The sequence below is a fragment of the Cryptomeria japonica genome, chromosome 1 (assembly GCF_030272615.1).
Source record: "Cryptomeria japonica chromosome 1, Sugi_1.0, whole genome shotgun sequence".
Taxonomy (NCBI): Eukaryota; Viridiplantae; Streptophyta; class Pinopsida; order Cupressales; family Cupressaceae; genus Cryptomeria; species Cryptomeria japonica.
Window position 1 is genome coordinate 631,884,544 of NC_081405.1, and position 27,209 is coordinate 631,911,752.

Consider the following 27,209-nt stretch of genomic DNA (forward strand, 5'->3'; position numbering starts at 1 on the left):
AACATTGTGTTGCAAATTTGACTCATTCTCCTTAATTAAGCATACAAGCATATGCATTGCAACAAAAAATTATAATTATGAACCACAATGAAATCATAACCACACCTCCATAGGTGTCTAATCAACAAGAGCTAATGTAGAGAGAAAGCCTATTTAGTAGGTAACAAGTCATATCATCCACTTCTCCCCAAAATCTTTGTTTTAAATTGTCATAACCCAAAATTATTATCTCTATTTTAATTTTTTTTTAAATGAATTATTATTTTAAGAAAGAGATGAGAAGAATTGAGTGTTTTCCTTTTATAGCGAAAAGAAATAGGGTGCACATTCAAAAAGAGAATAAATTGTTTTCTTTGATGGAGTATTAATAAGGATTCAAAGGTTGTGGAAGAAGAAAACAAAGAGAGAAAGACATTTCCAAGCCCCGAGGTTACATTAGAAGGAGAATTCATCATACTACCTGAGGTTACAAGCCACAATTTTATAAAAAGATCAAATATATTAAACATTTTTGTTGAAAAGAAGAATTAATTTTTAAATTTGAAAACAATTTTGTATCAATTCTTTTTTAACTTATAGTTTTTTAATTGTCATTTAATTCAATTTTTTTGGTCTATTGATGTAATTTAAAATTGACATCTTTTACTCTCAGCTGAAAAAATTGTCAATCTTTAAAAATCATGTATTAAACATATATTACTTTCCTTTTCCTTTTCCATTTTAAAATTTCAAAGCAATTTCATTTAAGTATACAATATAACATTTGAAGATACTGATGTTGAAGCCTAATACCAATAGAGTTTTGCAACATATTTAAAATAGTGTGATTATTTATCTTCATTTATTAAAAATTTTATTAATCAATATTAAAAACTATTTTTAATAAAATTAAAAAAAAAATTCCTAAAATGTTCTTGGCCAAAACAACCTTGTTTGTCTTCTGCACCAGGATTTTACTATTTCTTTCAAAACTCTACAATTTCAATGAACTGTGCAATTTTTATAGAGATCGTAAGGATTTCCATTAAGGCAAATGAACTTAACGTAGAAACTTAATAGAACATAATTGTGTAATTTATAGATTCAAGAGTGCTTTTGGCATTAGTTATATTAATCAAATACATACAATATAATACTTCTTCGATTTCTTATATAAATTTTAGAAATATTCTCATTAATCTATATTTAAATGTACGAAGCTTTGAAAAAGTTAACAAAGCAAATAAAAAGTGAAGGGAGGTAACAAAGCAAATAAAAAGTGAAGGGAGGTTTCGGCATGGATTAAAGTGATTAGTGCAAAAAAAATGTTGTATAGCTAGTATTGGTGGGCAAATGAGATTGAAGCAAAGAGACAGAGATAACAGACGTACAGAATTCTAGCTGTGCTTTCAACAAGAAATGCAGCACACGTCTGTTTGCAAATTAATGATTCTTGTTGCTACTTTGTTAGCTTTAAGAGAGACATCACATAAATAAAACAGAGACCCTATTAAAATAAACCAATGAAAATTTACAGACAGCAGAAGGAAACTGATCTCACTCTTCAACTAATATCCACAATAAGTTTAGATACAGCTCAAAACCTGCTGGGAATTTTCCTGTAATAAATCCCAATAGTAAAATGGTGAACATGCTTGCTAATTGTAGAAGCTTAAACAGAACAACAATACCCAGAACCATGCAATAATACCAAGAACCTAAATAGATAGCCCTTAGTGAACTTTAAAAAAAATAATGACAAGATTAAATTCAATGGTTCTTATCTTAAAAACTATGACAAAATTTACATCAGTGATATCTCTTGGGTAGGGTTGGGCAGTAGAAAGTGGAAAAAGAGACAGAATAATATCTCTGAATCAGAGGTCGCAGAAAATCTTCCTCCTCCTTCATTTGATGTAAACCAGTTGACACAAGTTTTTGCTTCAAAAAAATTGTTGCAGGAGGAATGATTACTCTCTTAGGTACACCTGCATAGTCCCTAATAATACTTAATAAATTGATTAAATTGTCTACAACCAGATTGGCGTGGAGTTTGTGAAGCAAGTTTATCTCCTTTGAGACTTCCCCTTTCATCTAATTTATTGCCACTTGCCCTTGATCCTGCACAGTGTGCTGAAATTGTCAGTACCCTCCCGGAGCTCTTTCAGGGTATACTGTATTATTCTTACCATTTCTTTATTTCATCCTTCACCGTTGGCCTTTTGCATTCTTGTAGCGTTGGTTACAGTCCAGATCACATTTTAATCGCCAATGGATTAGAACAGCCAGCTGCACGTCAAATTTTCTCAAAATTCTAAATATTTAGAAATACTTTTCGCTGTCACCGTAGGAAGCCTCTCAGCTTAGAAGCTACTTGCATGTAGTTATCATTTATCCACCATGCAGTATGTATTGTGTAATGCAATGTGATCAACAATATGAGCATGAGAGTCTATTACACAATTCTAACTTATCATTTTTATTTGCTCTCAATATCTCTAGCCACTGAAATGCCTTCAAATCAAAAAAACATTTTTTCTCTTATTTTGTTTTTCTTTTCTTTTTTCCTAAATCCCACATTTTTTAAAAATTATGTTACGCCACTATGCAGTATGTATTGTGCAATGCAATGTGATCAACAATATGAGCATGAGAGTCTATTACACAATTCTAACTTATCATTTTTATTTGCTCTCAATATCTCTAGCCACTGAAATGCCTTCAAATTAAAAAAACATTTTCTCTTATTTTGTTTTTCTTTCTTTTTTTTTAATCCCACATTTTTTAAAAATTACGTTTTTTTATTTGCCGATTTTTTCCCCCATTGATTTTTGCTGCCATGGGTGAAACTAACTCCCTCAAGGATCTTTTCTATTGGCAAATGGACGATTATTTAGTATCTAGCCTAGTTGTAATTTTGTAGTGATCAAGGAAATAGAAAAAGGTGAGATGAATCCTCTAAGATTTGCAATACCAAGCCTGAGGGATCATCGTTCATGTATATCCTGCTTATCCTTCAAAATTTATAGAGAACAAAGTGGGTGATGCCAAGCTAGATGAGAGGTCTATGCATCAAATTAGTAGCCTTGAGGTTACTAAATACAAGGATCAGCCCTTTGTCAGGCCTCCCAACAACAGTTAACCCTTTATTGGAGCTCCCATCACGGTCAACCCACCTTCAGGCAACCCAATATTGGGCCCAGCTAGAAACTTTTTTCATCTATGATATTGATGCTGCTGCATCTGATTGCTCAATTCTCTGTGTACAATCACCCAAAGACACTGTACACTCAATTAATACAGCTATATGGTAAATTAAGACACTGCCGTTGATGATGTCTGAATTTTTTGATGCTGTTGTTACCATATGCTCTGAAATTTTTTATGATGTTGCTTCCATACATCCTGCTGCTGTACTGGATTGTCCTGCATTCAGTGCAGATCGTACAAACCATGAACCAGACCATACAGTATACTACAGGGTTGTCTGCTGTGGATAATTTGTCTGATGGATAATTGCAGCTTTTGATCCAATGGCCAAAAAGACTAGCCATTTAGACTTGTAATTTGTAACCAGATCTGCCGATGGCTTAAAGATCTAGGGAGATTTTTTTTTAATTGAAGCAGCTACAATAAAAACAGTTGGCCCCATCAGTTTCACCACCCATTGGAGCTGCAGGGGTGTCCACTTCCCCCCCAGTCAAGTGTAGATTGTCTGAACCACAAACTAGACCATACAGAATGCTATAGGATGTTTGCCTGGGAAATTGGTATACCGGATAACTCCAGCCTTTGATCCACTGTTTGAAAAGAGTGTAGCTATTTACACCTGTAATCAGATCTGCCGATGGATCAAACATCTAGAGAGTAATTTTTTTTAATCAAAGCAGTTGACTGAAGCAGCTTCAGTGAAAAACAGGTGGCCCTGTGAGCTTCACCGCCTATTCGAGCTCCCCGGATCTACTCTTCTCCCCTACCTCCAATTTCTTCTTGTGAAGTTATTTCTTTTTGTTATTATTATTGTCTGAATGGACTAACTTTTCTTAGAAAGGGGACACTTTAGACCGGGGGAACATATAATATTTGGTTTGGAAGCCAATGTCATCATGTCAATACTTGTCTGAATTAAGTAGTGCTGTGATGAGTTGAGGTTCAGTGGTTAGCAATTGTCATAATCCATGACTATAAATCTTGTAAGGGTCATCATTTTTCCACAGCCCATGATAGTATTTGAGATTGCTTCTGGATATAACTTATAGCAATTTTTTTAGCATCACGATTTCAAATCACTCCGATCCATCATCAGATAAGGAAAATTTTAGGTAGGTTGCAGGACTTAGCTCCTTAAAAAGATGGAGAAGTGAGAGATTGGAAACAGAAAATAAGCCAGGGAAGGCACACTAAATTTTGCGTCCTCCCTTTACTGAACAATTGTATTAGACACTACCTATATAATAAGTTCTGTTATGAGATATTCATTGTGTTCATTGTTACTTTTTTTATCATCTATATCGCTGCAATCTGGTTAGTAGCAAACACAAGCCTATTGGTCAAGAATAATAATATTATATAATAGAAAAAATCACTAAACCATGATTCCATACACAATGGGAAATTAAATTCAATAAGCTAGGATATTTCATAAAAGAATGAAGCATATATCATCAATTATTTATTGAATCGTCATACCTTTTCTCTTGGAATGATGTAAGAAATATTAATCATGCACTAAAAATAAATAGAGTGGAAAAAAAATCCCATAACTTCATTACAAAGGAGTAGAAAGAAAAATATTGTGAGACTAAAATGATTTCTTATTAAAAACAGAAAAAGACCTGACCGAACCTTATCTTATCAACTTTGAAGCAGCTCATGTATGAATGATGATTACTCAATAAATTATGTAGCGAGTTTGGCCAGACCACACTTTGCTCATCAGCCGCAAAACCGTTCAGGGAAAAACAGACCCCAAAGCTAATAATGAACAGAGACAGATTTGTGTAAAAGATTCCATCTAAAAAATTCTATATTGCAAATGTAAAATGCTAAGTTACCAGATTCTTCTACAAAATCCCTGGGTCCCGGTTCGATTCTCTCCAAATTCTTGTTTGCACAAAATTCTCTGAAAATTCTTCCAGGGTTCGTATTTTGCCCTGTGGGTTCACTGAGAAGGACCCGGGGCAAATTTTGCTGAATTTCAGGCAAATTTTGATTGCAGCGGCAGAACCCAGGCCGAATTTGGGTGATTTGACACATTTTTTAAATTTTTTTAAAGTTTTCTTTTTGCCTATTCTGGTCAACTCGACCCTCCAACCCTAAAATAGGCTGAGATTGCTAGTGATCATGAGGCTGCTCCTGAGGTTGAGATTGCTAGTTCCACTGCCAGTGGCACTGTTTGTGCTTCCAATTTGCCACAGGAGGAAGATGATGATATATTTGATGACTTTTGATGATATTTGATCAGTGATGGCTGATTGTTAATGTTGACAACAAAGATGAAAAACTCTTACTCGACAATAACTCTTTTGGCCCAAAATTTTTGAAAACTCGGGACTCATCAAAAAATGGGGAAAAAATTCGACAAAAAATCAGCAAATTTATCGAACATTTGAAAATATATAATTCTTAAAATGTTCTTGAAAAACACACATATACACTGAATTTGTAGAACATGTCACTGTTTTCCATCATATATAAACCAAAGTTTGCGTTAAATACATATCATATACCAAAAAATAAGTGCAACCTCTAAATGAATTTGAGTTCAATACATATTACAGAGGATTTGCATTCCTTTAATCTCCTTTTTGTAGAATTAAAGTTCTCCTCTACTTCACATCTTCCATAAAATAAATACTTTGTAGTTTGTTCAATAGCTGGCATTGGCATGTGCACACAAAGCCTTTCAAATTTTCAGCTCATCTCGTACACATTGATGAACTTTGTCAGCTTTCACAACATACCTTCAGCATTAAGAACATGGTTCAAGAAGCATGAGACTTCCACATGAAACGAACATATCATTCAAAAACACCATACTGAAGTTTTCCTCACACATACACCCAAAGGATTCAAATTCTTCCCGCAAAGACGCCACATCCTTTGAAAGCACCTATTTTTAACTTGTTGTGGATAGGTAAACAATTAAACTAATTGATTCGCAAATGGCGAGGTGCAAGATTATGTAATCAATTGCATGATGGTAATCAGTAAAAGAATACCCGACAAATCATTATTGCAGATTTATTTGAGTTTTTCTCCTGATTTTTTGTGATTTTTTTCAATAAATCACCCTGATATTTTCAAAAAAATTGCCCAAGATTTTTTTGCAGATTAAATCGTTGTCATAAATGACTTGCGAAAAATCAGGAGTTAAAGGACTTTTTGTAGATTTTTTCATCTATGGTTGACATTGTTATTTTTTAACTTAAACATTGATATGGTGGTGTATTTTGGCATTTTGCTATGTTATTTGCCATTTGGACAAAAACATTAATATATATGGTGGTGTATTTTGCTATGTTACTTTACTATTAGTCTATTAGCATAGTTGACACTTGACAGTGGTGTAATATGAATGTATTTGCTGATGCATAAATGTATATATTTTTATTTTTTATTTTTATATGTTTTTGTACGGATGAACCCAAAGCGAACCCGAACCACTCCAAAAAAAATTGAACAAATTTGCGAACCCAAATCTCGAACTAGAATCCGAATCCGAACCGGGACTGGCATCTGAGGTAAAATGTGCTAAATCTTAGCTGTGGAAAATTGTTGCAGATTTCTGCAAATACAACATGCTAGATGAACTTGGAGAACAATTTCCCATTTACATTCGTAAGGTCCTCAGTTAGAAGGAAAGAACTCCGAGACCCACCAAAGAACCAGCACCCAACATTATATTTAAATCCTTCAATAAAAAAAGGAAAGGATTTAGAAAATCAATGAAAACCATGACCTGATCCACTTAATGAAGAGTACAAATTTCCTGATCTGCTTTATTAAGACTACAGAATCTTTGGAACAAAAAGAACATTGAAGAAGTTTTGTATTCATAGCCCTTCAAAGTAACGCAGATGATCATCAATTGTTTCAGCATTTCGTATCTTTTTTACTGATCCATCATCTTCAACCTGCAAAAGCATAAAAATCTCTAACAAATATTTGATACTGTTCAATCAAATCTCATGCCCAATATATCTATCAATAAAGTATTTTACCCAATATTCAGCCGGACGCATTTTTAAGTTGTAAGTCGATGCCATGCTCATGCAATAAGCACCTGCATCATGGACCACCAGTCCTGCTCCCTGAAATTGCAGGTAAAAGGCAACATGATGTTGTTCTTTTGAAAAGTTGTTCTTTTGAAAAAACATCATTTAATCATTGCTCCAACATCATTTATGTTGTTCTTTTGAAAAGTTGTTCTTTTGAAAAAACATCATTTAATTATTGTTCCAACACCACAAATATAACCTATGAAGACTACCTCTAAGTCAAGTAAATAGTTTTTATCATGCAATACTGCCATGTGAAGGGACACTTCACTTTTGAACAATCAAGCGAAAGTGACCATATATGCCTTCAAAATAATTATTAATTATTCAGATAATTATTAGATAAACACATCAATTCCTGTGTATGTTTATGAACGTTATTGTCTTTCATTACCAACCTTGGATGGTGTTGGCAGTTCTCTGTCCTTGCCTAAAAAGTCTGCAGATTCGCAAACAGGTCCAACAATATCAAAAGTTGAAATTTCGGCATTTTGTGAAGGCAGAGAAATTAGCTCAATATACTGTCACAGAGAAGCATACCAGTTAAAGGTATATACCATCCTCAAAACCACACTGCTTCAAATTACAAAACATGTGGGTGAAAGTGCTTACAAAAGATAATGATGCATTTAATATTTACACCTTTTACATTAGTCAAACTACCTAAACTGGAGATACCCATTTCACTTTAACTATGTTAAAATCAAAAAGCCAAACTTTGTTCACCGGTAAGCTAATCCACAACTCATGTACTAACTTGTTAAGCTCCATAAAGGCTGGGACGAATAAGCTCTGCCATGCTACCATCAACCACAACGAAATTTTTGTTACCATTTGTTTTGACTCCAATTACTCGATTGACCAGAGCACAGGAGTTTGCAACAAGAGATCTCCCAGGCTCAATGATGAGAGTAAGATTTCCAGATACCACTAACTCTCTTACCTATACAAAGAGCAATTAGCATGAAAAGTTTTCTTTGAAATATTTACATATAGTCTCCAGTTCCACATAACTGTGATATAGCTACGAATTAAATATATAAACTAACACAACCAAGAAGATTTAGAAGTTTGGACAATTCGAATGAAGGGCAACTTAGAGCCAATAATGGGAAGATTAAGAAGCTTACAGTATCAATAAGATCCATAGGGGTAGGAAGCACTGCACCAGTATGATAATAATCAATACCCAAACCTCCTCCAATATTTAGGTACTTAATCTCAAAACCTTGACTTCGTATTTCATCAATAAATTGAATCATTAGAATTGCAGCATCCCTAAATATGTCCACCTGGAAAACCAAATTAATCTTAGGGACAGAATAATGCGAGCTTCCTTACCAAACAATCAGATTGGAAAAGTATATAAACAAAGAGCTTTATGCAACTAAATAATTGACATTGAGACATATAATACAAAGAAGAGAATTTCTTTGTATATAAAGGTTTTCAAAGCACTAATAAATATCATCCCAACATACCCAGAGCATCATGTAACAAGCCATTGCTTTAGACTTGGACTACATACAAATGAGATAACCCATGAAAATTGGAGTGACAATACTTGATTGGTCTATTTGATTTACAGAAAGCACAGTTGCAGAAGTCAACGATGTCATTCTTAGTAAACATAAAGGTTTCAACTTATTAACTCTAACTAGAACTAGAACAGATTGTATAAACTTTTTGAGACAATTACCACCAGAAAATATTGACATCTCCTAATTTTTCAACATACAAGAGGCAATTGTACCAATGCTTCTAGTTTAGAAAACTATTGTAATGCTTTCAATTCGAGTGTTTACTCTTATTCTTATTCTTGGAACTTCCAATACTAAATATTCATACTCACAGTTAAATTCAGTCCTAAAGCATCATCCTAATTTGATTCTAAATTCATTCCTAAAGCATCATCCTAATTTGCTCCTGAAAGCTTTCTTCTTTATTAAATGTGTGCTAACACTAATATTTGGCACCGCATTTCTTTTATGGGGTCCCCCAATGTGACCCTACTGGTTCATAGCTCCAGTCAAAAGCGATTACCGACCAAAAAAAAATGGACAAGATTAAAAGGCAATAAAAAGTAGAACATTCCATGAGATTTGACATCAAGCATCAACAAATCTTGAATAGTGTTTGCTCAAAAACTGTGGCTACAACCTGAACTTCTCAAGCCTTTATGGCTCCCCATAACATGGACATGAAAGACGAACAACAAAGCTGCTTGAACCAAATTCCCATTCACTCATCGCTCATTTAAATTGACGGAAATAAATTTCAACAGAATGAATAAAAATCTTCCTTCCCTTTGCTTCATCTCTTTTCTACACTTTTGTGCCTTCAAAATCTCACTAATGTTCAAGAGATATACAACCAGACAACAAACTGAATGTAAACACATTCATAAAAATTATGTCTAAGAAAATATTTAGTTCTGCATCACAAGTCAAAACAAATCACAACATTGAGACAAATATGAAATGTAATCTTAAATATGCAAAGGCTGATTTTGTTTGTCACAGATATATATCTCATCTATTTGATACAGAAAACCAGAATATCTAGAGTTATAATTTAAATAACTTCTCTGTTAACTTTGGAATTGAGAGTGTGGCCCAATTACCCAGGAACAAAAAAATTGTACAGAAACATGTTTATCAGCCAACTACCTTTGTAATTGTTGATCCAAGATGGCAATGTGCACCAACCAAATTCAGCTCGTTAGAGTGTGCCTTCAAAGCATCCAAAAACCATTGTAGTTTTTCATTCCTGATGCCAAACTTTGAGTTTTTGTTTCCAGTCGCAACATAGGGATGAACCTACAATGCAAGAAGTATCCAGTTTAGCTTCCAATGCATAATCTATAACATAATTTGCTTAGAGAGATAATGGCTAACCTGAGGGTCCACATCTGGATTAATGCGAAGCAGTACTTGGGCCTTCTTCCCAGCAATCCTTGCTGCCTCTACAATATTCTCCAGATCAAATTCACTGTCTACATTCACTAAGGCTCCTTCCTGTACAGCATAAACAATGTCATCCAAAAGCTTCCCATTTCCATTGAATACACACCTGCTTGAACAAAAGCCAAAAGGATAACAGATTAAAACAGAAAAACTTTCAGAGTCTTCTCAGATTGAGTGACCTATTAATTCTTCTTGACATAGATCAAACTGCCAGCTAAGTACCAGACATTGACAACAAAAAGTCACATCTATTAGCACATCAAAGCGTCAATATATATGAAAATTGCACCAGGACAGCCCATATTTTCAGAAAAGCTAAGAGAAATCTAGCATTAATATCAGAACAAAAAACAGAGACTGTAAACAATAGAGAAAACAATTGCAATGTCAAGTTACTCCAAGATGCAACATAAGATGGATTTAAGACTCTGAGGCAGAGAGCCAAGACATACTGTCCCCAAGTATTGTCAAGAAAGTAGTTTGTGCAGAGAAAAAATGTAATTGCGTGCAAGTATATGCAAGCAGCAAAAATTATTAGGTGACATTTCAGGTACCATTGACAGATGTTACCTGGGTCCAGGGTATGCTGCCATTTCCCCTTTTTCCTCTGTCTTTGTTTCACTAAAAAAAATGCATTAAAAGGGACACCTTATCATCACTAATGCAACCCACTTATATTATTTATCCTAAAACTGATCCTCTCTCAAAAACCCATAAGCACAACAAAATTATTTCCTTTGCCAAAGCGCAAAAAAAAAAAAAGACAGAAGCAAATTTCAGCAACAGACAAACAACATTTAGCTTGGATAAGAACATCAACAGTCAACAAAAACTACCAATATTCCAAATCGTAATTAAGATAGGGATCAAGTTTGAGCAATGAAACAATCCTCAATAACAATGAAAGATTAGACAATTATCAATTGTCAGAATTAATTTTGTTAAATTTTTCAAAATTCCCACGGCAGCCGCTTCCATCACAAGTATAAAATCTTACTTGTGAAGACTTTTTGTAAGTTGGCTGTTGTGAATTGATAAATATGATCAAAGTTTCAATGCTAAACAGCAATCAAGTGAAAGCTTTGCTTAATCCCATTGAGGTCAACATTTGAGTGATTTAGAGATAATATCTGATTTCTAGTCTTGTCCTGTAAATTTGTTTCTAAACTTCATTTTCCTAACTCAGTCATAGCTTGGTGGTGTTTGTGAGTTAACATAATATATACATAAAAATATATATAGTTTCATACTTTTTTCTCCTTAGTGACACTCGCCATCCATGTGTCTTAGATTTTCTGCTTCTAGAGTTCTTTTCTACCGAGGTGCTATCATAGGTCACTCGTGGAAATTTATATAATTCCTTTCCTTGTTTCTCCTCTCATATAACTCCTATTTCTAAGATGCACATTTCTAAATTCTCTCACACTATATTAGTAAGTAAATATTTCCTCAATGGGTTTGGACTTTGGAGTAAGTTTCTTGTATCATTTTTCTTACTTGTGAAAGATTTGTATGATATTTGTATCTTCATTAATGGAAAGAATCTTTGAGTGTGAACTCTTGTTAGAAAATTGTGTCTGCAACGAGGGCTGCTCTAAATTCACATGCTGAGAAATAATTCATTTATTCTGCTGAATAGACTTGCTTGAATCACATATACAAACTGAATTCCCTTTGAATTACAAACAGAAATAAGAACATCAGTTCTTACAGAGTTTCCACCAGAACAATAACTACTAATAAAAAAAAATTAAAATAATCTCCAAAATAAAGTCACCACTGTCGCACTATGTCCAAAGGATGGATGGAAAGGAACAGCGAGACATTGCCAAATTTCCCATTTCATTCATGAGGACAACGTTTCTAAAATCAATTAATGCCTTCAGGAAAACTTAGACCACCAAATACATGTGTATTCTGTAAGTTCCAGCCAACATGTTTGTGGCAAATGTGGGCAGTGGTGCAAGCAGGAATCAACAATGTAGCAAAATATGTTGCTACAAGAACACTATAATGGATAGACATCCTAGCATTTTTGTACTCCTTGCTTGGCCCATTGCACTGTCTGACCTGGAACATATTTGAAAATTGGAATGAGTCAGCACAATTATTAAGTAGGGCATAATAACTGCAAATACATCTACAATTATACTTGAATCCTCTCTTAAGTGACGAACTTCACAAAGGAGCAGGTCCAACCTGGCATAACCCATTTTGCCACTACATTCATCACATTGCTCTAAAAAAGGGATTTTGTAAGTAATAAGCCGGGTAGACCTACCAAGAGATCAAAGGTTTCTTCAAAAAGGGTCTCCTTGGAATATTAGTAGAGAGATTAAATTCACTCTCCAAGAGATGTGTGCTCTGAAGACTCTTGTAAAAACATATCCCAATTTTGATTTTTCTACAACACACCAACTTGAAAGGAATTTTTATCTTTGTTATATCTTTCCCACTTATTGTCTTCTTGCATGGGGATAAGATGCACATCTTACTAAACCTATTTGCCACAACAAATAAATAGTCTTTACATTCTTCCATGTTGGTAACTCAACCACAAAATCCATGGACACCCTTCCCCATGGTCTAATAGACACCAAAAGAGGTGTATACATTCCTTCTTTTCACATCTTGGATTCGCAATCGCAAGTGCAACAGCAGCACTTGCATCATCTGATAAATTTTGCTACTTCTACTTGCATCGAAGGCAAACATATACATACTTTTGTAAATGAGCCACAATTTTTCCAAGACCAAATGAACCACCACTTTGGAGGTATATGCATCCCATAAGTAGAAGATGTGCCTTTGGCACACATAGTTTGCCCGGCCTATAAAATAACCCTTAATTGAGGTAGAAGTCCTCACCTTCTTTTCCATCTCCTTTCTCTCAAAATTGTTTGTACTCGTCCCAAAAACTCTAGTCTTTCCCATACTCCTCTTCATAGACTTCTGCAGCAAATGGCTCCAACTGCATGACCATAGCTAAAGCTGATATGAGCTTTGCAATGGATGGTCTAAATAACATGCAGGCCACTACATTTAAAGTTTCCTTCTTACATTTGATCACCAAACCAAACTGTTGGAAGAAATCCACCCATTTGTAATGTCCTTCCTTCTGCAACTTATTTTGAGCCTACAAATACTATAAAGATTTGTGGTCCATGTGAACAACTTTTCCCTTGCCAACTAAATAGTGTCTCCATTTCTTGAATGCCTAGACTAAAGCATATAGCTACTTCTCATACGCCATACCTCACTGCTTAAGTAAAGACCTTTGAATGGTAGCATCCCGTCTCCAATAGAATACTCGCAAGCATTCATCTCAACCTCAAAGGGCAGCTACAAATTAGGTGGGGTTAGCGCTAGAGCATTGCAAATGTTATCCCTCAATGTCTCAATAGCCTTATCATGTACATCATTCCAACAAAATTAGTTACCTAATGCAGCAATTGAATGTAGAGGGGCAGCTATGGAAGAGAAAGTTGGAAAGAACTTATGCATATATTGTGTAACATATACAAAACTCTTTCACAGCTTGTGTAATGCAGTAAATTTGCCATAATGTGGGAAGCAAGTTGTTCCCTTTTCTATCCTTGTCCACATTGCCTTATCAGTTTCAAAAGAAAACAAGTAAACTATAGGTATCACTCAATATGTTTGATTGGGTTATATTGATGAAGAGAAGAGGTAGAGTAGAGATCTATACATTCTTAATGTTGTAATACTTATTCTTTTGAAATTTACATAGCATGTCATGGCATTGTATGGCATCAGATATGGATTCTCTCTCTTGTACCACAATGTTGAACTGTTCAAAAATTAAAAGAATCTAGAAGATCAAAGTTATTTTCTAGCACTCTTAATATCTACTGACAATTAGCAACATTTATTCTATTGGAATTTGCATGACATGTCATAGCAGCATTGCATAACATCACACATAGAGTCTCTCTCTCTTGTTCCACAATGTTGCACTATCTGAAAATTTAACGAATCTACAGAAACAAAGTTTTCTCTTCTCACACTCTTAATCTTTACTAACAATTTGCAACCAAGAACCTTTTCCTTCTTCAATGAATTATCATTTCTTCTCAATATTATGTACATTATGGATTTTAAAAATTATGAACATTCTACACAAGGGTATTCAGTTTTGAACCCAGATAAGAAAAGGATGATAATTTTGAGAAGAATTCTAACTACTACCTTTGCAGCTGAAATCGTTCATGGTAATAAAGATTTTAATCCCCAAGAATTGGATCACTGACTTTTAAGATGATCTTCAATTTTCTATGCTCAAGTCTATTTGGCACCGTGGGAAGATTTTCCAAGCATTTCATCAGATTAAATCCTTTGATGAAACTTTATTAATTTTAGGACTGAATAACTGCAGGCACAAGTTCCAACTTACAAATCATTGTACTACGGCTGGGACTTGTATTCTTGGTAGAATGTTGAGAATCAAGACACATGAAATATAACCACAATAACTTTCCTAAATGATGAATTACTTATAATTTGACTCTACCATTAGAAATTGTGGTCAAAGTGAAACATAAAACAGGAAACATAGCAACACTGCTCTTCCTAAGTTGCACAAACAAGAAATACACACACCCATGCACACAAAGACATTCAGATAGGCACATATACATACACACATGCACACACACATTCAGACAGATACACATGCACGCCCACCCACATACACACACGCACGTGCACACCCGCACGCCCATACATACTTGCACACCTACCCACCCCACTCTACTCATACAAACGCACTTACATGCATGCTTGTCCAACCCAAACACACATAGAGTCGACCCCTACACATGCACACACAAGCCCAAGTGCACCTACACACACGCACATACAAGCCCAAGTGCACCTACACATGCACACGCATACGCACAAGCACCCACATCCATGGACGACATACTTTCATGCCCACCCTACTCCATGCACACAAACATATGCATACTTACACCCACGCCTGTTCCACCCACTCTACTGTTGAGGATGTGAAGTCCAAGTCATGACTATTCCTTTCTTCTTCTCCCTATCTCTTCATATTCAAAGAGTTAAACATTTGTATATAGGAATGAGTGCAGATCATGTGTGATGTATCTGATAACTGTGAATTAAGATATTGCCCTGCTTCAGAGTGGACGTAGCCTTTATGGTGAACCACTATAAACCTTGTCTTTCATGTCTTGATCATGTTTATGTTTTTCATATCTGATTCTATCTTTATTTTATTTGCTCTTATTTAATTAACAATTGGTATTAGAGCTTGGTTAGAGCCAAGGAGAGCAGATATGGAAGATAATTGGGTGCTGGATCCCAGAGCTAGGTGTTTTTATGTAGTAATGAATCGCGTTGAAGTGGGAGTTGTTCATCCTCCTTTAGATTCACCTTAGTGTGATATTTTGGCTGCTCGAAAGAGGCTTTTGGATCGTTTAGATGATGTCGCTGATTCAATTATTGCTAAATTCCTTAGTATGTTGGAATTTGACAATGACATGGACCAGATGACAAAAATGAAAGATGTTGTGGCTACCAAGGTTGAAAGAGATGCAAACTTGACAGTATGTGTTTTGGAAAATGACAGAAAAGACATCTAGTGATCCACCTATGTGCGTCGTGTACCTTGGTGGGATGAAGAAAGAGGGAAGACCCAAAGGGATCATGGGCAATTACGAGGAAGGTCAAAATCCAAACCTAGAGATGGTGGTTGCTAGTATTGTGGCAAGCAAGGCCACATCAAAAAGAATTGTTGGAATTATAAGAAAACAATAGATCAGCCAAATGAAGAAAAGGATTCCACTGAAGAAGAGGATGTTGGGTTTGTTTCTTTCTCCACTCTTGATGGAGCTGTGGCATGTATTGGAAGAGGCTTCCAAGGAATATTACCTGGCGGTAGTGAAGAGAGCAACCCCATTGAGAAAAATCCCAGAGTGGTTGTGGATGGGCAGTTGAAGAGTCGCAAGGAGTTGGAGGTCTGTGATGTAAGCCTCTACAATGGCGGCCTCAATTTCGTGCCCCTCCACAACAAGGACAGCAGTTTTTTCGTCAGAGGACGTGAGGATGTGGATTTGCCAACAAATTGCCCAGTTTCTCTTGGGAGCGGATATCTTGTGAAAATGTATGATGATAGCTCTGGCTGTCTGCGAAGCCCATTTATGGACATGCGGTTGCTTATGCCAACGATCAAACCCTGAACCAATGAAGATGAGTTTTTTAAAGGCTCTAGAGGTGGAGAGATCGAGGATTACGAAGAGCAAGAAATGTTCAATGACTTTTTTCAGAAATGGAAGTGTGTTGTAATTGTTTGGGTTCGTCGTCAGTTAAGAGTGATCACACAGTGGATAGGTTTTCAGGTAACAATGGGGTAATTGTTCTTGCTGCTACAAATCGACCAAATGTTTTGGATTCAGCAATTCTACATCCAACGAATTTTAATCGGCAGATATCCAAGAAAATTGACGACGTACCTGCACATGCAGTTGCAGCTTCTAAGAAAGTTGACGGTAAAGATTAACATGTATTAAGGCAGTCACCCAGAAATAACAGGAATGCAATAACAACGCTGCTATTCTGGCTGGCCAGGGTGGAAGGGCAGCAATTTCTGCCAAAGAAATTGGTGACTCAATTGATAGCTTTGCAGCTGGGGAGATTTTGAGTCAACATGTCAAGCCAGGAAAGGTTGAGAACAAAGATGCACGGCAAGTGCTCAATGACGATTCTTCAAAGAAACCTCGGGGGTATGGCGGCCTTGATATTCTAAGTAACGACATCGTACAGGCGGTCATGGATGAAGGGGACGTGCTTCAGTGGTGTAAGCTTCAGGTCTTGGAGATGGAGAAAATGATCCCTTGTTCGAATTTAATGTTGCAATACAAGACTTTTTGCAAGGGAAAGATGTTATTTCCAGAATTGGCATTGAAAATAGCCAGGCACTGAAGGTCACCGTGGGTTTGGAAGACGAGATATGGGTTTTAAGTCGGATTGGTAAGATGGAAGTTGAAGCAATTGGACGAGTCAGGCACAAAAATCTTGTTCGTCTAAATGGGTATTGTGTTAAAGGTACGCACAGAAAGATCAGGTCCTTCGAGTATGATGACATGGGTGTTATTGACAAAGAGGATAGCTCGAATGAAGACATGGTCAAGGCTATTCACTTGGACGACCGAATTCCAAAGACATGTGATAAGATTGTGAAGAGGGTGTCTTCAAGAGCAAATGACATACAAAGGCAGTTAAAACAGCACATGGAATCTAGTAGCTATGACATTTTGGAGGCAAATCCATGGAGGGAGGACTCAAAGCATGTTTATGTGCTTGCTCAAGGGGAGAATCAATAATGGACAATGAAAACTCAGAGAGCTCGTAGTGAGGTGGAGACATGCAGGGCAAGAGCGGATGCTGCCTCTATAACGGCTGAGCAGAGCTGCGCTCTTCTGGAACAAAAAATATCACTCGCCTTCCGGACAGTTTACGCAGTTGGAGAACAAGAAAGAAGCGAAGATGTTGTCTGGACCAGTGGTGAATGCATATCCTCTATCGAAGGAGCCCAAGATGGAGAAAGATACTTCTGTTGCTGACAGGCTCGCCAGAATGAAAATCAATTACATGAAAGAAGGCCTGCGGACGAGTGTTGAAGCTATCCTTCTGGTGCAGAAGCACAACCGTCCTCATATACTGCTGCTGCAGATTGGAAACGCTCTCTGTAAGCTTCTGGAGGACGAATGAAACCTGGTGATAATGAAATTGAAGGGTTGAAGCGGAAACTGTCAAATACACTTGTTGCAAATTCAAGCGCTCTTCAGCCAGACTGGCAGATTGGGAAGTGTGTTGTTATATGGTGGAGACCTAATTTTGAGGAACGGATGTATCCTTATTGTCTGCCACATATAACAAAACCTGGTTATACTAATATTGACTGCTCCACTGCTAACTGTGGCAAGCAGTGCGGCCTGCATGATGGTGTTTGTGATAATGTTTTTGTTTGGCACTCTGTCACTGTATATGAATGGGCTGATCGAACTGTTGATATAATGAAAGAGGAAGGTGTCAACGTCTTTATAATGCAACAACTCATTGCTATCGATGGAAAAGTCACAACTGATAAGTGCTACCCTGCGAGATATATGGATGTTGTGTATGTGTTCAAGGGTTCTTCTGTGGATGGAGTATACTTTGAATCTGGAGAGAGTGGTGTTCCTGATTGTGAATTAATGGGTGAGTTTGTGCCTGGTAAAATAGTAAGAGAAGATGTTCAGCTGTTAGATTTTATTGAGTCTGATAGAATTTGGAGAAGACTCATACGAATGTTCCTGAAAAGTCTTTGGTGAAGTTAAAATCTTCTCTTGGGCTGTTACAATGTGGCGTTCAAATATAAAATATAGGGGGTATCATTGTTCGTGGTTGTATGGGTTGGATTTCAAGTGAAAGATTATTGAGGATGTGAAATCCAACAGTCATGACTATTTCTTTCTTTCTTCTTCTCCCTGTCTCTTTATATTCGAAGAGTTAAACATTTGTATATAAGAATGAGTACAGCTCATGTGTGATGTATCTGATAACTGTGAATTAAGATATTGTGCTGCTTGAGAATGAACATAGCCTCTATGGTGAACCACTATAAATCTTGTGTTTCATATTTTGATCTTGTTTATGTTTTTCATATCTGATTCTGTCTTCCTTTTATTTGCTCTTATTTAATTAACATCTGCGCGCACACACATGGAGACATAAATACGGACACGCATACATACCCCACAGAAACACATACACACACGACACATGCATACACACGCAGAGACACATACACAGAGAGACACATACATACATACATATTAACTTCAAATTGTCTGTCTGCAAATTCTCTTTGACTATATTAATTATATTTGTGATAAACCAAAAACATTCCTTTTTCTAAATCAAAATCAAAAGCAGAGCTGGCATTGGAGTAAATGCAAAGAACAGCCAACCTAGAAGGGTCGAAGCCTGCATGAAGGGCCAATCTTAGCTCATTTCCGCTGACAACAACTGCTCCAGAGCCAAGCTTCCTCAAGTGCTGTAAGATCTTCAAGTTATTATTAGCTTTAATTGCATAGCCAATGATGGAATCCAAGCCCTGCAAAGCAATCTCATAAGCCTCGTAATTTCTAGAGATCTGAGGTTTACTGTAAAGATAGAAGGGCCTGTGCTCCATCCTATCGAGCACGTCCTGCATTCTCACGTCCTCGCAGTACATAAAGCCGTCCCTCCTTTTCGTGAAGGAGTGCTTAACACTAGATGATGATGATACGGTTTCAGTCGCCGCTGCGAGGCATTGCTTAAGACTACCTTTTAACATGTTTCCCGCATGACGTCGCGGTATCGTAACGATGGAGCCAAACAATGCTTTAGAATTTCCCAGGGGTTTTGCAAGGGTTTTGACAGAATAGAAGACATTACTACTTGTACCTTTAAGATTGCAAGATGGTGGAGCTGCTATTGTGGCCGCCATTGCTGTGACTGAGTCTGCTCCGCACCTTACTACGTCGCAAAATATGTAGCCACTTTAGGCACTGGCTACGCAGCGGACAAAATGGCCCCTCCCATGCCATGCCTTCTCCATGCCCCTCATGTCATCACGCCGTCCAATAAACAGAACCGCATAGCCTAGGTCCTACTGGCCCCCTCCGTATACGATCTGAGCTTCCAGAAAACTGTGCCGTCCGTGCCGAGAAAAATGTGCGTGCAAATAAATTATTTGAAGGGCTTTGCCCTCTTCACAGCCTTGCGGGGAAAATATTATTTCCACGCGGGGCTGCGAAGAGGGCAAATTAAAAAAAAAATTAAATATATTTTATATAATTTTTTTAAATTTTAATTATTTTTTAAATAATTTCTTTTACATTAATTTTTTTAATTTTTAATATACTTTATATATATATATAATATTTATGATATTTTTATTATTATATTAAATATTAAATATAGAGATATGTATCAAAATATATATCAAACTAAAGCACATCTTTCTTTTATATACATATCTCTATATTCAATATAAGCAAAAATTATAAATTAATATTAAATATAATTTTATTTTTGATATATAATTAAATATTAATTATTATATTTAATATTTAAGTTGACATATACTTCTATATTTAATTTTATATATTAAATTTTAAATTATATTATATAATTCATAAATAAATACATATTCTACATTTAATTATATATATAACCCATAATGTACTTTATGGTATAATAAACTTTATGCACTTATAATTCAAAAGTGCATAAAGTTTAGTATAATATAAATTTTATGTAAACTTTATTATAGTTATAAATGAATAAGCTTTCACTATATTAAAGTTTATTGATAGGGTTATAGTTAGGTTTAGGAATTACATCATGGTTAGGGTTAGGGTTAGGGTTTAGGATTATAGTTAGGGTCAAGCTTAGGGTTAGAGTTAGGGTTAGGGTTAGGATTTCAGTTAGGGTTTATGGTTAGGATAAGGATTGTGGTTGGGGTTTAATACATGGTTAGGGTTAGGATTATGGTTCAAGGTTTACATAATTTTTAAGGTTAGGTTTAGTGTTAGGGTTAGGCTTAGGATTATGTTAGAGTTAGGCTTAGGGTTTGTGTTAAAATCAAATTTAGGGTTATAATAAAGGCTAGCGATAGGATCTAGGGTAAGGATTAGGATTAGGGTTTAGTGTTATGGTTAGAGATGTTGTTAGGGTTAGGGTTAACATGATGGTTAGGGTTAGTGCTAGGGTTTAGGATTATGATTAGGGTGAGGGTTTAAAACATGGTTAGGGTTTGGGTTATGGTTAGGGTTTCAGTTAGAGTTTGAAAAAGGATTATGGTTAGGGTTAAAGTTGGGATTATGGTTAGGTTTTACATCATGGTTAGGGTTATCTTTAGGATTAGGGTTATGGTTAAGGTTAGAATTTACATCACGGTTAAGGTTATGATTATGGTTAGGGTTAGGGCTTAGCGCTTAGGGTTAAGGTTAGGGCTAGATTTAGGATTGTGATTAAGGTTATGATTAAAGATAGAATTAGAGTTATATCAATGTTAGGCTTAATTTTAGTCTTAGGGTTTAGGGTTGGGGTTCAATTAGAGCAAAATCAATAGCTCAAATTTAAGATTAGGGTTAGGATTATAGTTAGGGTTTACATTTTTGTTAGGGTTGGGTTAATGGTTAAGGTTCAAATTTACATCATGGTTAGGGTTAGGGTTAAGTTTGTGGCTAGGTTGAGGATTTAGGTTATGGTTAGGATTATGTCTAAGGTTAGGGTTGATATCATAAGGTTAGGGTAAGGGTTAAGTGTTAGGGTTAGGATTATAGTTAGGGTTTACATCACTGTTAGAGTTAGGTAAATGGTTAAGGTTTGGATTTACATCATGGTTAGGGTTAGGGTTAAGTTTGTGGTTAGGCTGAGGATTTAGGGTTACGATTAAGATTATGTCTAGGGTTAGGGTTTATATCATAAGGTTAAGGGTTAGGGTTACGACTATAGTTAGGGTTTACATCATTGTTAGGGTTAGGTTAATGGTTAAGGTTTGGATTTACATTATAGTTAGGGTTAGGGTTAAGATTGTGGTTAGACTTAGGATTTAGGGTCATGGTTAGGATTATGTCGATGGTTGGGGTTAATGGTTAGGGTTAGGATTATAGTTAGGGTTTTCATCATTGTTAGGGTTAGTTTAATGGTTAGGGTTAGACACAGGGGGCTTCACTTAAGATTTAATTATGGTTAGATTAGGGTTAAAATTGTAGATTAGGGATATTGTGAAGGTTAAGGTTTGATTATGATAAGGGTTTAATTATAGTTAGGATTAGTATTAGATTTCAATTGGGGTTAATATTGGGATTATGATTTAATTACATTAAGGTTAGGGTTAAATTAGGATTAGAGTTCAATTAGGGTTAGGGTTAGGTTAGAATTCAATTAGAATTAAGGTTCAGTTAGGGTTAGGGTTTAGTTTAGGGTTAGGGTTCAATTATGGTTAGATTAGCATTCAAGTTGTAGGTAGTGTTTAATTCTAGGCTTATGGTTAAGTTTAAGGTTAGGCTATAGTTAGGATTAAATTATGGTAAGATTAGGTTTAGAATAAAGGTTAGGCTACAATTAGGGTTGTTTTTGTAGGATAATGCTTGGGATAAGGAACAACATTCAATTATAATTAATGTGAGGGTTAGGAGTAGGGCTCAATAAAGGATAGGGTTAGTATTACAATTCAATTGTAGTTTAATTAGTGTTAATATTGAAATAGGGTTAGGGTTTGATTTATAGGTAGCAATTTATAGGGTCAGCGTTTAATTTTTAGTGTTAGTATTGAAATGGGGCTAGGGTTTAATTCAAGTTATAGGTAGTAATTAATTCTAGGGTTAGAGTTAAGTTTAGGTTTAGGTTTCAATTATGGTAAGATTAGGTTTAGGGTTAAGGTTTGGTTAAATATCATGTTCATAAGCAAAGTGAGGCTAAATTATAGTATTTAATATTATGGCTAAATGTTAAGGTCTGGCTATATATAGATTATTATGTTCATGTAACTTTAATTTTTTGTATATTATAATTTTATGTTAAAATTTTGAAATATAGAAGTTATTTTTTATTTTTCTAAATTAGAAACTAAGATTCCTTATGTTATTTTTTATATTTTTTTAATTACATATCAAAAATAAAATTATATTTAATATTAATTTATAATTTTTGCTTCCATTGAATATAGAGATATGTATATAATAGAGAGATGTGCTTTTAATTTGATATATATTCTGATACATATCTCTATATTTAATATTTAATATAATCCCTGCCCCTTATTTAAAAAAAAAATTAATATTAATAAAAAAATATGTCATAAATATTATATATTAAAGAAAATGAAAAAATATATAATATATACAAAGTATATTAAAAAAAAAATTAATATAAAAGAATTTATTAAAAAAATTATATAAAATATATTTTTTTTTTTTTTTAAATTTAAAGGGTTTTGCCCTCTTTGCAGCTCCACGTGGAAATAATATTTTCACGCACATTTTTCTTGGCACGGATGGCATAGTTTTCTAGAAGCTCAGATCGTATACGGAGGGGGGCAGTAGGACCTAGGCTATGCGGTTTTGTTTATTGGACAGCGTGATAACGGGTCTTCGATTACCTACCTAACACCCTTGCAAATCAAAACAAAATTCTTAAACACCTATAGGGGCTTAATTCAAATCTTCACAATATAAATTATTAGTTCTTGCCATAGGCAAGAACTATTGGCAAGGGCTATTCTTTAACTAGTTATTACTAAAAAATAAATTAACAAATCAAAATTGAGAATTTTTTCTACCAACAAAAACTATTAATTTTTATTAAAGTATAGATGCAAATTTTTTAACTAGGAATATTAAGAAAATTAATTATCTTCAATTTAATTGGTTCTTAAATTTTACGCGATATGGAGAACTTTCTATTTTGAATCTTTTTAAAAGATTGCATAATTGTTTTATGCTTTATTCCCTTCACTGCTAAATTGAATGATTATCTTGACTTTTTCAAAACAATACTAAAATAATGAGTTTTAATTGTTTGGAAAATATTCATGATTTTTTTTCTATTTTTTAATATTTAAATACTTATATTTTTTTAAATATTTGATAGTAAATTATTTTTTAATGGCTTTTTAAGTATCGTTTTTTCAAGGTAAAATAGGTTTTTTTAGATATCATTAATACTGTTCAACAAATGGCCAATCAAAATGCTCCTTATCGTGCCTTTTTGTTCTGTTGGAATAACTCAGTATTACCTAAAGCTAGTGTTTTTTCCTAGCTCGCGCTACAAAATAGAATTTTGACTAGTGATCGTTTAGTCAAATTTAATATTGCAGCCTCCTTTTCTTGTGTCTTATGTGGTAAAGCTCTTGAAGATGTCAATCATCTTTTTCTTCATTGTGAGTTTGCGAGTAGTTGTTGGCATTTTGTCCTACAAAAGTTATCTCTTTCATTCCCTTTACCTTTATCTTTATGGACATGTTTCAGTCTTGGCCAGTTTTGTATTCATCTTCTCTATTTGCTTGTTTGTGGTTTATAATTCCCTCTTCAGTCATATGGGCCATTTGGTGGGAAAGAAACAAGCGCATTTTTAGATGTGACTCATCGGATTTATCGGTTGTTCTTGGGATTTTGGAAAGAAGTATTATTGAGCAAGTTAATGCTCATGTCCAGAAATATTTTAACATGAATTCAGAGTTCTCTTCTTGGGACAATTTTATGATCTCTTCTTGGAAAAGTATCATTATTCTTGTATCACCCGCCTTTCCAAGGATTCGGAAAACACATGTAGATAGAAATTCCATAAAATGGCATCCTCCTAATGCCCCTTTTTGTAAATTGAATTTTGATGGATCCTCCCGTGGAAACCCTAGTGATTCAGGAATAGGGATAGTTTTTCGTGATCATTTGGGTTCTTTATTAGCATTAAAAGCTATGCCAATTTCTCCTGGCACAAATAATATGGCTGAGGCTTGTGCTCTTTTAGAAGGTCTTGCTATGGCTAAGGATTTGAATTTCAAATACCTTCATATTGAAGGTGATTCAGCTATTGTCATTAATGCTTGCAAGGCAAGAAAAGCTGATAATTGGCATTTCCGGTATATTCTTGAACAAATATGGACTCTTCTTGATAAGTTTGAGCACCTCATCATCTTGCATGTTTATCGTGAAGGTAATGCATTGGCTGATTGCCTCGCTAATATGGGTTGTGACAAAACTGTTATTGATTCCTCTCGATTGGGGGGTGATTTGATGAGCTTCCCAAACCTATTAATTATAGCCCGTAGAGAGTTGAGGATTTAATCTTTCTTATTATATGATTGCTTGTTTATACGAGCTGATATTCTCTTCTCTTGGTGAGGTATTTCTTTTCATAATTCCATTTGGTTTTGATTTGAGGTACTTTGCTTTACTTGATCATCACTTGGCATTCATTAATGATGAGTTGGTTGTTATTGATGTTGTTCGTGTGTTTGGTACTCTCTTCTGGTGCGAAATATGGAGATATTTATTTTCACATTGGGAATCCATCCTTCATATGTCATTTAAAGTTTGACGTAGCGTTGTTTTCATGATTATCTCTGTACGCCGTTTATTTTGGTTTGTCAGTTTTGTATGATATATCTCCTCTTTCTTTTCATTTACGACATAAAAATTTTGGGCTTCATTTCTCTCTAGCATTTCTGCATTCACCTCTTCTCATTTGGCATTTGTCTATAATGGCGGACCGCAGATCTCATGTCGTTGGTGTCAGTCATGTTTTGGAACCTTGCGTTTCTTGTAAATTCTCTGCGTTCTATAGTATATATATTTTTTGGTTGCAATTGTTTTTTGGTGCATGGGCATGTCAATTTTGATTGCAGGAGTTCTTTGTTGCAGGGCATTCAAGATATCCCAGGAACTTATTTTGTAAATAAGCTTGCATGCTCCTATTCTATAAAACGAGCTTGCATGCTCCTATGTGTAAAACAACCTGCATGCTCCTTTGTTGATCTCTATTTTGTAACTAGCTTCGACTAGAGGATTGTTCACTACTTCTCTTATATAATCATGTTGATGAGCAATGACCAGAGTTTTTCTTGGTGGTTCTTTTCTCTTGGAGCTCAGTTTGAACCAGTTTTTAAATATATTGTAAAAATTATTTATTATTAATAAAATATATCAAGTGGCATTGCCACCTTGCCAAAAAAATATATATATATTTTCAACAATTTAATTTTTAAATTATTGTAGAAAATGATCTTTTGGATTATTTTGTGTAAAAAATGATTTAACGATATATATATATATATAGCTTGACGGATTATACATTAAAAAATGTTATTGATTATTTAATTTGAGAGTTATCGTACCAATTTTTTTTGGTATAAATGTATTTTAGAATAGTTCAAGTTACATATCTTAATATATTTTAAATGTTAAAAACTTACAAATGTTGGAATTAATTTGAGTTTTATCAGTATTAATAACTAAAAGGTATCTTTATTTAAATATTGAGTAAATCAATTGTCTCACAATGGTAAACAAATATGACCTAGGTCAAACAATAGTGAATGGTCAATAAATTTAAATAAATAGTTGTAAAATTTAAATATAGATGGAAGAATATTGTAAAGAAACTGAAACTAACATGAAAGTAAACTTGGTGTAGATCATTAAGGGCAACTAGACCTCCAAATTTTTGGCAAAAATCAACTCCATTGCCTTCTTTCTCTCCACCACCTTCATTCTTTTCTTACCTTAATAATCTTATATTGGATACATGTAGTTTGTTCTACAACAATATTCAACAAAAACTTTTCAAACCCTCATTAATATCACCATAACCATAACATAACAATTTTAAGAACCAAGACATGTAGACACTAACAACACATGCAAACTTTGTGATATTTATGATGTAAACTTTGCCCACATCTTTACCAATATATAGCATGTTGCTTATACATATCTCTATAATTATTTGGTATCCTATACTATAATAACAAAATAACCATTAACATTTGGCAAGAACTTCGTTGCATTGCAGGCTTGTTATATTTATATTTTAAAATATTTATATAAAAGATGTCAACAAATATCATTATAAAGGCAGGAATTTTATTATTATTATTATTTTATTTTTAAAATAACATAATATTTCAAAATATTTTAAACTATTAAAATTTTAAAATATTTAACATTTGGAAAAATGAACAAATCAATATATTTACTATAAAAATCAATTAAAAAGAGTACAAATAATGAACAAAAAATATTTCTTTGATCCAATAATTGTTGGAGATGTAAGAGCCATATTGAATTGATCAATTGATAAGATATTGGATCAATTATGCATATCCAATGAGATTATTTGAAATCTTTGAAAACATTTTTAAGAAGAAAGATATACATGCAATTTTTTTATTTTTCAAATGATA

The 27,209-nt window shown here is 34.5% G+C and overlaps 2 protein-coding genes and 1 pseudogene across 3 annotated transcripts; 1 reads left to right on the plus strand and 2 right to left on the minus strand.

Moving 5' to 3' along the window:
* Window positions 1–7,034: 7,034 nt before the first annotated feature.
* On the minus strand, window positions 7,035–7,941 carry LOC131042457 (diaminopimelate decarboxylase 1, chloroplastic-like). The gene is made up of 4 exons (XM_057975735.1): window positions 7,909–7,941; window positions 7,658–7,780; window positions 7,203–7,292; window positions 7,035–7,115 (listed from the first exon to the last, which is right to left on the minus strand). Exons 1-4 carry the CDS (start codon window positions 7,939–7,941, stop codon window positions 7,035–7,037), a joined length of 327 nt encoding a protein of 108 aa, XP_057831718.1.
* On the minus strand, window positions 7,658–20,046 carry LOC131042471 (diaminopimelate decarboxylase 2, chloroplastic). 2 transcript variants are annotated; one of them, XM_059220278.1, is made up of 6 exons: window positions 19,225–20,046; window positions 10,157–10,331; window positions 9,929–10,078; window positions 8,390–8,551; window positions 8,017–8,202; window positions 7,658–7,780 (listed from the first exon to the last, which is right to left on the minus strand). In XM_059220278.1, exons 1-5 carry the CDS (start codon window positions 19,743–19,745, stop codon window positions 8,020–8,022), a joined length of 1,191 nt encoding a protein of 396 aa, XP_059076261.1. In that variant the 5' UTR covers window positions 19,746–20,046; the 3' UTR covers window positions 7,658–7,780; window positions 8,017–8,019. The 2 variants fall into 2 exon arrangements, with proteins under 2 accessions (XP_059076261.1, XP_057831753.1); XM_057975770.2 differs by having other exon boundaries at window positions 7,986–8,202.
* Window positions 17,759–18,736, plus strand: LOC131042472 (uncharacterized; annotated as a pseudogene).
* Window positions 20,047–27,209: the final 7,163 nt, after the last annotated feature.